This window comes from Rutilus rutilus (genome assembly GCF_951802725.1).
Source record: "Rutilus rutilus genome assembly, chromosome: 7".
NCBI classification, from domain to species: domain Eukaryota; kingdom Metazoa; phylum Chordata; class Actinopteri; order Cypriniformes; family Leuciscidae; genus Rutilus; species Rutilus rutilus.
This window is the reverse complement of record NC_140221.1, coordinates 24,708,268-24,725,032: the sequence shown is the minus strand read 5'-3', so window position 1 is coordinate 24,725,032 and position 16,765 is coordinate 24,708,268. Positions and strand designations below refer to the sequence as shown.

At 38.5% G+C, this 16,765-nt stretch overlaps 1 protein-coding gene across 3 annotated transcripts; it reads right to left on the bottom strand.

Moving 5' to 3' along the window:
* Positions 1-11,245: 11,245 nt before the first annotated feature.
* Positions 11,246-16,652, bottom strand: LOC311293335 (uncharacterized protein). Of its 3 annotated transcripts, none has more exons than XM_084413524.1 (4): positions 16,318-16,652; positions 14,603-14,674; positions 12,663-13,626; positions 11,246-12,087 (listed from the first exon to the last, which is right to left on the bottom strand). In XM_084413524.1, exons 3-4 carry the CDS (start codon positions 13,593-13,595, stop codon positions 12,076-12,078), a joined length of 945 nt encoding a protein of 314 aa, XP_084269650.1. In that variant the 5' UTR covers positions 13,596-13,626; positions 14,603-14,674; positions 16,318-16,652; the 3' UTR covers positions 11,246-12,075. The 3 variants fall into 3 exon arrangements, with proteins under 3 accessions (XP_084269650.1, XP_084269651.1, XP_084269652.1); XM_084413525.1 differs by lacking the exon at positions 16,318-16,652 and adding an exon at positions 15,623-15,868; XM_084413526.1 differs by lacking the exon at positions 14,603-14,674 and having other exon boundaries at positions 16,318-16,649.
* Between the last annotated feature and the right edge of the window lie 113 nt (positions 16,653-16,765).

Sequence of the window (16,765 nt, the reverse complement as noted above, 5' to 3'; positions counted from 1 at the left end):
ATAAAGCAAAAAACAAATAAATAAACCTCACGAAGGAGCATTTCCTGGTATGGTTCACACTTTAACCCCCAATCTTCAAACCCAAACTACAGCCTTGCAACCGAGGAACCAGTTCCCCCATCTCAAACAGAAGTGAACAAAATAGAGTAAATCACCTTTTGAAAGTAACTTGATGCTTCAAATAAAGATTGTTATTATGACACCAGTAGGTGGAGACAAGTGACTGTTAAAAAATTTACTTTTCATTGAATCCATCCATCCATCCATCCATCTTCTTCCGCTTATCCAGGGCCGGGTCGCGGGGGCAGCAGTCTAAGCAGAGATGCCCAGACTTCCCTCTCCCTGGACACTTCCTCCAGCTCTTCCGGGGGGGACACCGAGGCGTTCCCAGGCCAGCCGGGAGACATAGTCTCTCCAGCGTGTCCTAGGTCTTCCAAGGCGTCCAGGAGGCATCCGGAAAAGATGCCCGAGCCACCTCAGCTGACCCCTTTCGATGTGGAGGAGCAGCGGCTCTACTCTGAGCTCCTCCCGAGTGACCGAGCTTCTCACCCTATCTCTAAGGGATCGCCCAGCCACCCTGCGGAGAAAGCTCATTTCGGCCGCCTGTATCCGGGATCTTGTCCTTTTGGTCATGACCCAAAGCTCATTGACCCAAAGCTCATTCATTCAAAAGATTTGTTCAAAAACGCTGATTCATCCAGTAATGAAACAAGTGACATCTTTATAATTGGGTCCTTGAATCATTTATTCAAACTGATTAAAAAAATAAAATAAAAAATCATTCAAAATAATTAAAAATGTTTTTGTAAATAGACTGCAGCAACTAACATTATGCCAGAACCTCTAGTAGGCAGTTTCAAGCAGTTTCATGTCATGAAACGGGTTGTGCTGAGAAGGAGGGGGGAGAACAACTCATTAATAGGATACTCTTTAAATTCTTGGGGGGAAAAAATTGTATTGGCAGTTAAGATTATTTCATTTTATGTACTAAACTGAGAGGCTGCCATCCAACATATTCCTCAGTTTTCTTTAACCCAAGGACAAATGTATTTAAAAGGTTTGTGTGACCTTTCAATTCTGTATGCACCACGTATGCAGATCTTTAATTTGGCCAAAATCAAACAGGTAATTTTCTCTAAGCAGAGATTCTGTTTCTGCCACACACAATTAATAAATGTTGTTCATTGACCTTTCATGTGCCTGTCTTGATAATTAGGAAAATATTGTTTGGAGGAAACATGGAATTGCCATGTTTAATGCTATTATAGATTATAATATTTAAGAGTACATACTTTTAGGGCGTATATAAGTAGGCGAATTGAGATGCAGCATTGGTTTGAAATCGCTGGTGTTTCTAACGTCAAAAACTACCTTGTAACCAGAGCCATATGTAACCAATCATGTCAAAGTGTGATCGTCAATGAGTATGGCAAGCCGTTTTAACTTTTATTCATTTCCAGGATATGAATTCCTGATATCAACAGTTACATTTTCACTAGTTAAAATGATAATTATTGATATCTGGAATTGGATTTCTACTAGTAACAATGGCAATTGTTGATATCAGGAATTACATTTCCACTCCTAACAATGTTAATTCTTGATATCAACAATTGAATTTCAACAAGTAAAAACTATAATTCTTGATATCCGTAATTGTATTTTTCACTAGGGAAATCATAGGCTGCCATATAAATTCAATTGTTGATATCAACAATTGATTTCTTACTAGTTGAAATTCCAATTTCACATATCAGAAATACAATTCTTACTAGTAAATGCTTTATTTTCGATTTCAAGAATTCAATTGTCACTGGTTGAAATGTCTATTCTTGATATCAGCAAATGAATTGCTACTAGTAACAATGTACATTTTTTATATCAATAATTCGATTTTGATTTTCATAACAGGAGACATTGGTGTCCGATCTGGAGACGGTGGTGTCCGTACCGGAGATGATGGTGTCCATGCCGGAGACGGTGGTGTCCTTGCCGGAGATGGTGGTGTCCGTGCCAGAGACGGTGGTGTCCTTGCCGGAGATGGTGGTGTCCGTGCACTTGTCCGTGCCAGAGACAGTGCTTAATACAGTGCTTAAGGAAACTGCTAAAGACTGGTGGCAAGCCGAGAGAAGGAAAGTAAATAGGGGCAATTCAAAGATATCTTCCTACGATCTTGAGGTTTGAAGATTATGAAGATGTGGCGTCAAGACGGCTGGTGGAGAGAAAGCAAGGGCCCAAGGAGAGCATAAGGGACTTCGCATTTCATTATCGTGATCTCTGTTTAAGATGGAGAGAGAATATGTCAGAGAAAGACATTGTACTGGCCATATTACGTAACTACAATCCCCGCCTGGCTAGTTTGTTAAGAGGTACCGTGACAAATGTTGGCGGGCTGGTTAAAACTGGAACACAATTTGAACGTGATTTTGATGAAGTCAAAAAATATTGGAATCAAGTAAATTCTGAGGAGCAAAAAAGAAAAATGCCAGCAAGCACTCGAATGGTGCAGACCATCAAAATGCAACATCAAACTGTAACTAAGACGGTCAATATACCTATAATCTTTCAGCCATGGTGGACACAGGCTGTTCACTGTCTCTAATTCAAGAATCAGTCTGGAAACAACTGAATCAGGGTGAACCATGTCAGCCAAGCAAGGGCCAAACATTTATGTTAGCCAATGAGAAAAAGCAAGCAGCTACTGGAAAGGTGACATGGCAATGTAAAATGCAGGGTCAAAAATGTACCTTAACACTGTTTATCTTGAAAGACAGAGATTTAACAGTACCAGTCATTTTATGAATGGATTTCTTGTTGCATTCTGGGATTGTGCTGGATTTCAGTAAAGCCCAAAATGGCTTACCATCTGCAAGCAGCCAGGAAGCAAATCCGTTTTTCCCATTTGTGACGCAAGATTCTTCTTCTTCAGTCTATTTCTACTTGGCCATACCCATACTTCCCATTGATGACACAGTGTTCAATCTATACAAAGACTAACAGGTAAAGCAGAGACCACACCACTATACAAGGAAAAATTGGAACATCTGTTGATTGACTAGCCTACTGTATACTCAAAAGAGATTGGACATTCTAGCATGGTCAAACATCGAATTATAACCACTGATGAACTGCCAGTCAGAAAAAGGGCATACAGACTTTCTATGGACAAACAGAAATTTGTTGATGATGAAATTCAGGAACTGTTAAATAAAAAAAATCATACAACCATCTGTTTCACCATGGGCATCTCCTGTCGTTGTTTACCCAAAAATGATGGAAGTTGCAGGTTGTGCATTGATTGTAGAGGCTTAAATGCCAAAACACATCTTGATGCGTACCCCATGCCACAAATCCATAAAATATTGGAGTCTTTCCATGGCGCTACTGTCTTCAGTAGGCTACATTGGATCTCAAAAGCGCCTATTGGCAACTTGATATGGAAGAGGATAGCGTACAGAAAACAGCATTTGTGACATCAGCAGGCTTATTTGATTTCTTGTGTTTACCTTTCGGCCTCAAAAACTCAGCGGCCTAATTTCGGAGACTTATGGAGACGGTGTTGAGAGCCCTCAAAGGCAAGTGTTGTCTGGTATATATAGATGATGTAGTCGTGTACACACCGACGACCTCACTCAGGTATTCCATTGTTTATACAATTCTGGACTTACACTTAACCTAGGAAAATGTAACTTCATGCAACGCAACATCATTTCATTCCACATTTCTCAACAAAAGCAGCACCTTTACATGCCCTCAAGCAAAAAAAAAATCCACCTGGATTTGGGAAGAAGAATGTCAAAGAGCTTTCAACATCATAAAACAGGACTTGACTTAAGCACCAGTTCTCTTACCGCCAGACTTCAATAAACCATTTCGGGTGCAAACGGATGCAAGCAAGATGGGACTGGGTGCAATATACCCAAGAGATGGAGGATGGTGAAAGAGTAATTTCATATGCATCCAGACTCCTCAGAGGAGCAGATAAGTCAAGTGTTTAGCAGTCATCTGGGCAGTTGAAAAATGGAGACTATATCTAGAAGGGAGGACATTTGAGGTCATTACCGATCACACTGCACTCACTTGGGTATTTCAACATCCTAAGCCTTCATTGCAACTGACTTGTTGGACAATACGGTTGCAGGGTTACGACTTTACAGTCGAATATCGAAAAGGCCATTGCAACGTAGTGCCTGATGTGTTATCCAGGTCACCAGAACAACTATCCTCAGACATTATTGCAGTAGCCCAGCTAACAGGGAACATTCACTAACGTTCTTTAAAAGTTGTGTAAATGTTAGTACAAAACGTTATTAAATGTTTTTGGAATGTTCTTATAACGTTATTAATGTTCTTGTAATGTTGAGAGAAAACGTTCTTAGAACAACGTTCTTGGAACGTCTTTATGACGTTATTTGTGATTAATGAACATTCTCATAATGTTGATAGAAAACTTTCTTAGAACAACATTCTCAGAACGTCCTTATAATGTTATTAGTATTTTCTGAATGTTATATTTAGGCTATCATAAAACGTTCTGGGAACATATGTTACTTGCTGAACATTCTCATAATGTTAAGTACACTTGTTAACAAATGTACACTTCTGAACATTTGTTAACAATCACTACATTTATATAATATGCCTATATACATCCATAAAAACATTTTAAACATCACAGTAGTTTATAACACCATAGACCCCAATAAACCAGCACTTATGCAGCCTATTAATAAATTCATATTTATATAGGCTATCCTCATATGTGAAGCACTGTTAAATATATTGAAATACATTTTGAAAATATAGGCTATTATTAAAAAAATACATTGAACATAAATCTTATAAATTGTTCCTCATGTTACATCTGTGAATATGTGTACATATACAGTATTATAAAATATATTCATGCCTTATATCATGTATAGTTTTTAATAAATGTTTTTGCAATTTTATTTTTACACCACGCCATAACTATAAAGCTATATTATATTATATTATATTATATTATATTATATTATATTATATTACAGCCTATTATATAAATGACTTTGTAAACATTGTTTTACATTCTCAGTGCTTCATATTCTCATTCCGTTTACAGTCTGGTGATGGCCACAAGCCTACTATACACTTAATAATGTATAAAATTTCAGGATATTTTATCTGATTATCAAATCTATTTAAAATCTTAGCTTAAATCTATTTTACCCTCCATCAATTCTACTTTTATGTAAATGCTGCGTGACTCCTATACGTGTTTTAATGGGCGCGCGCGCGCTGAACATTCGAGTTGCATTTGAACTGGAGCGGAGGGCGTTACCATGGAAACGGGGCGGCAGCTCGACACATTCTTTCATGTTAATGACACGCTTCCGTTGAATATTTACTTTATAGAAATGGTTTAGTGCCTTCGGGAAAAGCCTATTAGCATCTCAACCGTTTAGGCAAACTAACTTAGAGGTAACATTAGGTAGACATTAGCTGTAAGTTCAGGCTTTTAATCACATCTCGTGTAGATGAGAGATTTTGATAGTTTTGTAAAGATTTTGCTTGCAATTTTTCAATGTGTGAATGGAAGTAAACTAATTTATTTAACTTAAAAGTATTCACTGGATGGTTAATTCATAGTTTATTTATTTCACGTGACGGAACGCCCACCTGGAGGGCAAATTAAAGGGGTTTTATAATGCCATTTTTGCCTAGTATTAACACGAATCACCGTTTTATATGAATGTGCTCTTTTAACTTTAGCGCACAGCCGCACACACACACATAGCCTTCGTTACACACAAAGGCCTAACGTTACTCCAAAAAATCGATTTATTCCTGGACAAGTAACTTTTTTTTTTTGACCAATTTATTTGTCCATAGGACAAGTAACGTTACAAGACCAGGGTTAATGCCAAGCCCTGGTTTATACATTTTTATAATTTTATTATAATAGCTTCAGAAGACTTTTCTCAATGCTGCTATTGTCATACAATGAAAGTATTATATTCCTACTTCCATAGTATAGCAAATTAGTACAAATTAGAAAAGTTTAGCAGTTACAGAATTTTGATGCACATTATCTTATTTTCCCCTCAATGATGGAAGTTTTCATTTTCAGGTGTAATCCTTTTACAATGTGTTATTGAACCTTTCCATTGTAAGCTACATTTGAATCTTGTGTGAGTTAATATTTATAGTACTCAAAGCACAGCCTAAATAACTTAAGGGTTAACATTTATGGAGTAGCCACACTGTTATTATTAAATGTTTATGAAATAATAAATCACCATTAGTAACATCAGTCAATCTGTTCACTTTACAGACGGAGCATGAAGAGACTGGACCACAAACTGGACCACAGTGCTAGTTTGGCACCCCCACACTACTTATATTTAAGGGTTAGTTCACCCAAAAATGAAAATTCTGTCAGTAATTACTCCCCCTTATGTTGTTTCAACCCCGTAAGACTTTCATTCATCTTCGGAACACAAATTAAGATATTTTTGATGAAATCTGAGAGCTGGCTCACTCCTCCATAGCAGGGGCGTAGCCAGAATTTTATTTTTGGGGGGGCCCATCTTAAAATGAGGGGGCAATATATATATATATATATATATATATATATATATATATATATATATATAGCCTATATATATATATAGCCTATATATATATATAGCCTAGGCTATCGCAGCCTACGATATAGCTCGGCGATTATTATCTTTTACATGAGTCTACAAGGGCGATTATAACAAGTGTCAATGTCATCTTATGCCGGGCGTACACCAAAGGATTTTCACAGTCCCAGACTAAAGACCGGCATTTTTTAGGAATCTTACTGGAGTCTCGGCGCGCTCCCGTCGTCTCGATCTTTAAATGTGAGGTGATAATCTGCAGTCGGCGACCCGATTTATGCCCGTCTTTCTCTAGTCTTTCATATCAAACATGTTTGATATTATCGCAAGTCTTAGCGTAGTCATAGTGACGTAAAACAATCAACAACGAATAAATTCGCTACCCTTGCTGTGAGTATTGTCCATTCTCTGTATTCTATAGTAGATATGTATCTTTTCTTGTATTATGTACCCTCGAATATTCACTGTGAAACACTTGTTCATAATTTCAACACAGCATTTAAAATTATACCCTTTCAAGATATTTAGTTCAAACTATTGTTCTCATCATATAATGATATAGATTCATAACCCCCATATACAGTCATGTGAAAAAGTTAGGTCATCCCATTAAATAGTCAACTCTTTATTAAGAAATGTTCACATAACAATGTCTAATTTGATTTTTTTTTTCATTCCTGGAAAAGAAAGTGATTTATTGTAATTAAACAATACCATCAAACAAATCACCATTAAATTGTGGAATGGCTGATGTCAAAGTCCTTTGATATCTTTTTAAATCCTTTTCCACACTCATAAGCAGTGTGGGGGAAATATATGGGGGTTATGTACCCTCATCGTTAGGCAATCATAACATACATTGATTCTCGTGGAAAAATGCAAAATGTGGGTCATGATGAGGCGCGGGAGGAGGAAAAATACCGACTGTTGCTTGTTCTCACAAGACAGCATCAAACTTCTGTCACGCTGACACTTTGACCCCAGGGGATCTTTTGAAAAACTTTCAATTGTTTTACTCAAAGTCAACGAAAACCGAGCAGGACCAAGCCATTTTACAGCTGATCGCCGTAAAAAAAAGTTCAGGAGGTATTTCTTAGCGATGGTGATTTAATGTCGGTTATTTTTAGTCCAGTGCCTGTAAGTTATATAAGATTAGTATTGACCAAGTTCAGAGGTTGTCATATGTAGATCAACTTACTTTGTTGTGTATTTTCAACAGTTAAAATATGAAAAATAACTTTTATATTGATTCAATGGATTAATTGCATTTTGCATTTTGGGGGGAAACTAATCCTTTTTTATAATGAATATTTGAAAATCAAAATCTGGATTTGAAATTTTTATGTTCTAAAGCCAAAATGACAAGAAAAAACGTAAAAACGAATGAAAACTGATAACGCAATGCATTGCAATGGAAGAGGAAGCAGAGAATGTCCAAGTGTATTGGGTTAGCTATGCGTACTGTATGTAAATGAGGGGGCCTAGGCCCACCAGGCCCCCTCGTGGCTACACCACTGCTTCTAGGCAATTTCATTCTGCCGGCCCAGAAAAGTTAGTAAAAACATTGTTAAAATAGTCCAAGTGACTACAGTGGCTCAACCTTAAGTTTATCAAACGACGAGAATACTTTCTGTGCGCAACTTACCCCAGCATGTGTTACAACCTACCCCGGTAGTGGGGTAGGTTGTAACAAAGGAACATCATGTATCAACTCTTGAGGTCTGTGATATTCTTGTAGAGGGTTGAATTGGTTCCATTTGCAGTAAACAAATGTGGGTACTTTGTATAAAAGTTTGAGAACTCAAGCTAAACAATTCAGCGAGTTATAGGTGCTGAAGCAAAAAGTGTTACAACCATCCCCGGTCTCCCCCTACACTTGCAGGTGTTGATTATAATTAAAGGTGCTCTAAGCGATGTTGGGTGACGTCACTTCTTGTTGACGTTCAAAGTATTGTCAAACAAAACGGAGGCTAGCTCGACCCTCCCTCCTCCTCATCCTGTCCACTCCCCCTCCCTTCCGTGCTTCCTTTTCCCTCTTCTTTGCTATTTGTTCATCGGAACGTCGTCTCTTTGGTCGTGTGTTGGCCATATCAAAATTCAAGAGAATATACTTCTAAAGTTAGTCCTTGTCGTTGTCTAGGACATCTCTCCTCTAGCTAACTTCCCTCTTCATGCTTCTCTGTCCTCCACTCCCAACACCCCTCTTCATGTGCACACACACCAGCCGCGGCGCTACCATTGGGCCCGGGTGGGCCTGGGCCCACCCATTTTAGGTCCGGGCCCATCCATTTTCTACTATGGTTTTGTACGTTTCTTCATTCGGATCTATTTGCGATCCATTCCATTCTAAACAAACAACGCAGTTTACATGCTTTGTCCTTGTTACATTATTCATTAAGATAATAATTAATAACGCATAATTATCAGTGAACTTGATAAATGTTGCAGATATGTTTTACTATGCATGCAAACAAATGCCTTTCAACTTATGCGTGCAGAATAAAATGAATGTGCAGCAATTTGTACAAATAGAGAGTCTGTAGGCCTACTATATGTGTTGTAGCCATTAAATAAGCTCATTTAGTTTAATATTTGTTAAAATATTATAATGTTATTTTTTCATCTATGTTGATTATGAAAAGTGAACGCACGGCACGAGTAAGATAGGATGCGCAATATATCGAGAGATGTGGGTCAGACATGATTTTGACCACTTTTCGTTTTGTATAAATTGTATCTTAATTTTAATAATTTTTTTATCAACCAATTTCCAATTGGATTTAATAAATAAGAAGAAAATATAGCAGACAATAAAATCATGGAGGCGCCCGCGCGCTCACTTGCATTGCTCGTGAACAGGAGCGCATCTCATCCTAACGTAACGAAACGTAATTTAAATTAAATTAAATTGTAATTGTTTTTAAAAAAGCAGCAAAAAAATTCCGTTTTTTTTTTTTTTTTTTTTTTTTTTTAAACCTATGCTAATTACGCATTAAATACAGGTAGGCTAGTGAGTAGCAGTCCTCAGTGCCGCAGAAAAGCGCCGAAACGGAGATGAAGGGGAACCCGTTTTTTTTGGGGGGGGGGGGGGGGGGGGGGGTATTTTAACTGGCCCATCCAGTTTTCTGGAGGCCCACCTACAATCAAAATCCTGGCGCCGCTAGTGACGCACACTAACCCCCCCAACCCCCACCCCCAAATCATTCTTGTCGGTTAGGCTGGAACACTGTTTGTTGTTTTGTGGTGCAGGTTGGCCCAGTTTGTTTTTATTGCCGTTTGTGGAGTCTGGGCTGTCTACAGAGACCGCATTTTTTTGCAATGTGTTCAGAGGACAGACAGCTAGCCGATAGTGCGGAGATGTTTGCTGAATGTGACAAAAGATGTTTCAGCCTAAAAAACACGTGACATCACTTAGAGCACCTTTAATTTACTGTTAGGCCCATTAAATAATAATAAGGATAAACAATATTTAAAAAGTACATAATTATCTAACATCTGACTAATTAAAAATGAACCTCAAAACATAGCATGGTAAATGGGGTATATCTATATCTAGCATGAACTATTTTTTGTCAGAACGTCATCTCGCATTTGCTGAATGTCGCGCAACAACGTTGTTACAGCCCTGTCGCATCTTACAATTCCACATTGTTATGATGTTGCGAGCACATAGACAGCGACGTTGCCATAGTAGAAATGCATTGTGCCACAGACGTTGCCACAAATGTGTTTGCTGGGATCTGACTGCAGCTACATGAATTACATCAGAAATCACTGGTCAAAGATCAGGCATTAGAAACAGGGTTAATTACTTACTTATGGCAATACTGTCGATTCTATATCATAAAAGCCTGTAAAGTCTGCGCAGAGTTTGCGGACTAATTTACCAAAGAATCCAGTGAAATGTACCGAATACAAACTAATTATGTTCAATTGAGACATTCACATTATTGAAAATAAATAACCACAATTCTAGCATTAGGATCCTTTGGAAGGTAATGTTATTTTTAATCCAGTGAGTGACCCTGTGCTCTTCTCTCTTCCTCATCTCACTAACACCAGTGGGTTCTAAGTGATCAGTCTAAGAGGTGGTCTTTCAATACTCTATTACGTCATAAAGAGCCACAGTCCAGGACGAGTCGTTCGCTGGGCCTGGTAACAATAAAAGCTGATTTTGGACTAACAAGGACATTTTCAGTTCTGAAACTTTCAGGATATTCTTATAATATGATGACCTCTTATATGTCAGAACCTCAAGGAAAATTGTATTTCTCATTTCATGACCCCTTTAAATAAGATAAAATGTAAATGACTTGACGGTGAATTATAAATGTATAGTACTTAATAACGAACAGATGTTTTTAGCAGGTCAGATCTTCACTATAATGTAAATGCATTATGTTCCTTAAAAAGTTTGTAAAGAAAGTCAAACACTTTTTATACTTTTTTAAAAACCATTTAGACTTAAGGTTTAAAATGAAAATAGTGAGGGTTTTTTACTGTGGTTGTTTAGCTCTTTTGTTTATATAAAGCTTAAAACTTTTAAACCGAGAGGTAACCGGCCAAACAGGTTTTCTTCGCACAGGGCATACCTGTACTGAAAAGTCAAACAGTTGTTTCTGTATGAAAAAAACTTTACTCACACAACTAAACACTTGAAAACAAGCAGTACATTTTTTAATATTTAAAGCTACCAGCTCAAAGCCACTAGACATTAATTTCCAAAAACATTTAAAAAAAACATACAAAACAATAAAAAGCTAATGTAACAAATCAATAACAAGCCTGTTTGTTTGTGCATTAGTAATAGCCATTATTTTGTAGGCACCAAAAGCTAAATATTTAGCCTGCCACCATGCACACAGTGTGGTGAACACATATGTAATAAAATGTATCCTCTTATGCACCAGTTCATCGAGCTTCACCCACCCCTGTAAAAACACTCATATTATATGTGTGGAAGAGACAACCAATCTGGTTCTAATCCCCTGTCTTGAGCTGAAACCCCATCCTTACGTGGGGAAGTAAATATTGACCTCTTCTAAATCATAAATAGGACTCTCTCTCTCTCTCTCTCTCTCTCTCTCTCTCACACACTCTCTCTCTCTCTCTCTCTCTCTGTCTCTCTCTGTGTGTGTGTCGGCACCATTGCAAGTGTCTGCGCCTAGGTGTGTGCAAACAAACATGCATGTTGTATGCTTGTGTTTCTGTCTGTCAATTTCTGCCTTTTCAGACTTCACACTATAAATCAAGACAAAAGCTTTCATTCTCCCTAAGGTCTGAACCCAAAACTGTCTAATGTGTTTATCGTGTCTTTGATCTCCCTATAGTCCTGCCAGCAAGCACCACTATAGCCAGTCACAAGACAAGAAGGCCTCTGATGATAAGATTCCATGTTATGTGGCATTAATTGTTTGCAAAGGCAGCTCTCACTCAGTTCTTCTGCACATCAGTTTGGTCTCTGTGAAGATAAGAATTACACTGTGATTACTTGGAAATAATGGAGGCTGAATGCAGAAGTTGCTAAAGCTGAATGCAAGATGCTGTAATAAACTAAAAGAAATTAAGGAAGGGAAAGTTTACACAAAAATGAAAATGATGTCATAATTTACCCATATGTTATTACAAACCAGTATGACTTAGATTTATTTATGTGAAACAAAACAATTCTGAAGAAAGTTTTATGCCCCTAAAATAAAAATCAGCGGGATACAAAACCACATTGGACCCCAGTTTTCTTTTATTGCATGGACACATTTTATTTTAAATATCTTATTTTGTGTGGGTGTAAATGAAATAATTTTCATAATTTTTGGGTGATCTATCCCTTTAAGTGACATACAGAGAATATACATCTGAAGTGGATCAAAAACCTTTCACCAAAGTTATACATGAATTTTGAACAATACCCGTTCTTGTCTTAGGACAACTTTTTTGATCCACTTCAAATGCTGACTATGTAGTTGTGTATGTAAGAAGGTGTGCTGGATGTAATCATTGTCTAGTTGGATATACTTAACAGTTAGCATTAGTCACCTTATCTTTATGGCTCCTCTGGTGAGCCCTGAACTGCTCTGGGTTTGTGAACATCTGTTGGCAGAATGGGCAGACTGACTCTGGGAGGGTATTCCACGGTACCCGTCCGACTGAATCTGGAGAGTTCAATTGTTCTTCCAGGTGATCTGCCTTTGTCCAGTGCTTCTGCTTATCTGTGTATACCATGCTAATAACCGATGGCCTGTCGCTTCTCACCGCTGTGTTGCTCTGAGATCCAGAACCAAATTCTAACCTGGAACCGCAATCTGATCGCAAACCAGATTCTGGTTTCATAGCACAGGACCTTGCGTTACCTTCCTCTAAACTCTGTGGAGCCTCTGAGGTGTAGTTGTGTTGAGGCCTCCCCTCCTTGCCTGAGACTGAGGTGTGTGTGTCTCTTGGGAAAGAAAATCCTGTAACTCTACTCTCGTTGTTTCGAACTCCTGCCTCATTCCTCTGGTTCTTCTTCACGTTCCCAGGTTGAAAGGGCCTCTTCTGCAATCCAGACGCTTCCTGTCTCCCCTCTGCATTAAAGCTGACCAGCCCTGCACTCCAGCTTTCTAATGGAGGCACGGAAAGCTGTTGAATGCAGTGGTGGAGAGATGGGTAGTCCACGTATTTAAACTTGGGCACCTTTTCTTTAGGACTGGAGGGCCTACAGTTTGGTGCCTTTGCCAACGAGCAGGATCCCAGCCAACCATTCAGTGGAGGCACAGAAAGCTTTTGGATGCACTGGTGCAGGGAAGGGAAATCCACATACTGGAAACGAGGCACCTTGCGAGGAACATCACAGAGATCGTCTTTTCTCACACGCATTTGTGTTGAGGTCTCTGGGTCACCCTGCTCTATCCTGACCACTTTATCTTTATCTGCTAAGGCGGAGCACTTGGGATTGCCACCTCCATCTAGAGGCAGGTGCCTCCTGTCCTCCATCCCTCTATCTGCACAATGGTGCTTTTGTCTCCTGTAACCATAAAGAGATATAAATTGTTATGAAGGTCTTATGAAATATAAAAGTGTCCAAATCGGTTGTGTAAGATTGGACTATTCATTGTTAAAGTATTATTACGGGTTCAATACAAGTTAAGCTGAGTCAACAGCATTTATGGCATAAATGTGCGGGCACTATAGCGAAATTTCAGGATTAAAAGGTTTCAAAAAAGGTTGTTTTTTAATTGTAGTGATGCATACACACATAGAAGTCACTTTCAAACCAAGATGGTTTCTGTTGTCAACCCTGTGAATTAGCACGGGGAACTTTTTTGCATTCAGGTGAAACTCCTGAATAGATTACTATTGACATGACTGGATTTCACCTGTGAAATTCCTCAGAGCAATGGTAAATGTGACCACACATTAATGTTGATTACCACAAACACAACATTTTTTACAATGAGGCGTTTACAATAAATTTAACTGCGGCTTAGAATGAAGCTAAAAAAAAAAACACGTATATTAAAATGTATTATTTGAACTGTAAAATTGTTCTCAGCATCTTTACAGTCGTTTTAGGGTTGACAGCTGGCTTTAACTTCGCAAAAAAGGTTAGTATGTTAGTATTCACAAAATCATGTTAACATGCATTTTATTTAGCTATGTTTTGTGGCTGTTCAACTTAAACTGAGTATTTTAAAGTTTTACAGATTCACCACATATTATTTCCATTGTAACGTAAGTACCTTACTGTAACATTTAAAAAAAAAAAAAAGGAAATACTCAGTTGAAGCAAACAACTTAGCAAGAATCAACATGACTTTTTCTTTTGTGATAAGTAGTAATTCAAGTCTCCAAACATTCTGGGACAAACAAATAATTACAGATGTGGGTTGATCCTTATTACATAGATTAAACAGAAAAGCATTCATTAGGCATGCTTTGATATGTGAAACAGGCTTCCACATGCATACTGGGACCAGACCCTTTAAAAGAATACAGCTCACCCTCACTGCACTCCTGAGGGGGTGTGGATTTCACGCCGTGTGGGTGGGTGGGAATGCTCTCCACAGGCCAGGCTGGGAAAATTATAATAAAAAAGAAAAGAAAAAAAAAAACTGTGAGATGGCAGGAGATGTGTACACATAATGTGTGTGAGCATAAAGTGCCTATGTGTGCATTTGTGAGGGGAGAGATGGTCTGAGTTGCTCCTGTAGCCCTGTGCCATGGGTATAAATAGCTCTGCAGGTATGGAGTAAAGGAGAAAAGTAGGTCAGCTTCAGACTGATCTCCTTCTCCAAGAGGCCCAAAACAAAATATCTGTCACACACACACAACACTACAATCTTCTCTTTCTGTATTCACTATGGTCAAAACCACACAAAAGCCTATAGGAGCAGCCCAGCCCAGCCTGACTTCAAATCACAACACACATCTATTGAAATTGACACTGGCTCACTCCCCATGTGTAATCAACAGGTGAAGAGATGTAGTTTACCACCTGGTCAGCCCACAGGCTATACGTTAATGGAAAATTCATTGTATCTGATCTCTCACAACCACACCCCAAGCTTTATCTATATTAAAAACAACAACAACACATAACTGATCTAAAATTAGGGGAAAAGATTAAGCTCCCAGGCAAGATATGAGCCTGCTGAGTGAAACAGCTCATGCTGTGTTCAGTTGTAAATATTTCCTGTTTATTGAGGGCTGTGGTCAATATAGATAGATAGATAGACAGATAGATAGATAGATAGATAGATAGATAGATAGATAGATAGATAGATAGATAGATAGACTATATTTGCTTTTGACACAATTGATGCATAAAATAAGTAAAAGGTTATGTTTTTTTTTTTTTTTTTTTTACATTTTATATAGCCTACATATACATGTTCAAAACTCTTTTACTCATTTCTTATTTCGTTTACTTATTTCATTTGTGTCAAAACAGAAATAAAACAGAGAAAATAAAACATGTTGAGACGTGTAAAATACTTTAAAAACTTTCGACAGCTAGTTACCTTTTTAGATAGCAATTGGACACATTTAACATTTCTTTCTTCTCTTTCACATGTCTAAAAGTCCCCGAACATTGCTTGGCACAGAGAGAAAAACACACAGTAGAACCCGCCCTGGAACCGTGCCTGGCGTGGGGGATAATAACCGTGCTCCACATTCACACTCGCTGTGTTGTTCATGAGGAACTGGGTCACGCGCCGTGGCCTACATTTTTAAGGTTTGTTGTCTTCGTTTTTTCCCCTCCCCACATTTATTTGGGCTGGCCCCGCCCTCTCTGGCTGGGCTGAGCAGTGCAACGGGGGTTGGGGAAGAGCGGTTCGCACGGTTTGAAGCTGAGAGCCCGAGCGCTGCCAAGCAGTTAGATGCGCCCTCGCAACATGTAGACAAACAGAGCATTCACACGCGCGTGACAGCAGAACAGAGCGCGAGCCAAAGAGAAATATGCGCGTGCAGACACAACGAGCTAATACAGAAAGATGCGCCTGTCGGTCTATACATATTACTGTGACTTCTTATTAAGCCACGTATTTCCCCCGTAAAATGCACCTGTCAGAAAATAAACTCATTCAGGCAGCGGTTGTTACAAAACCTGCATAAACTGATACGAGGTGACGACAACAATTCAGATAACAAATAGGTAGCCTATATTCGAATGTATAAGATATCATTAACACATTTCATATTTTCAGAGGTTTACCTTATGTTACCGTACTCCGTGGAAGTCCGTGAAGTGCATGTCAAGTGAGTTCTCCGTTGACTTAACCGGAATTGTGTTCGTCTTATTTCAAAGAAGACAGACCCTCATCATTTAGGCACATTATTTGAAATAAAGCATAAGGAAATTATTGCTCTAATGTCAAAATAATTCGTTTGGTTTCTTGACGGACCATTTACACTTCTTCAATTTGAAAACAATGACCAAGACGGCACAATATTATTTATCCTGTGTTAGTATCAGCGCCACTTTACCAGAGACAGTTCCTTAATGTGTAAAATGTGGTTTGGCTCTAGAAGCCGCTATTCGGATTCTGATAGAGGGAGACGAAAGCCAATCATAGTTTGGTCACGCTTCACGACACACCCATGGACTCCGCCTCATTTACGTTTCTGTGTCCAATCAACGAGATGGTTTTTGATAATTGGGC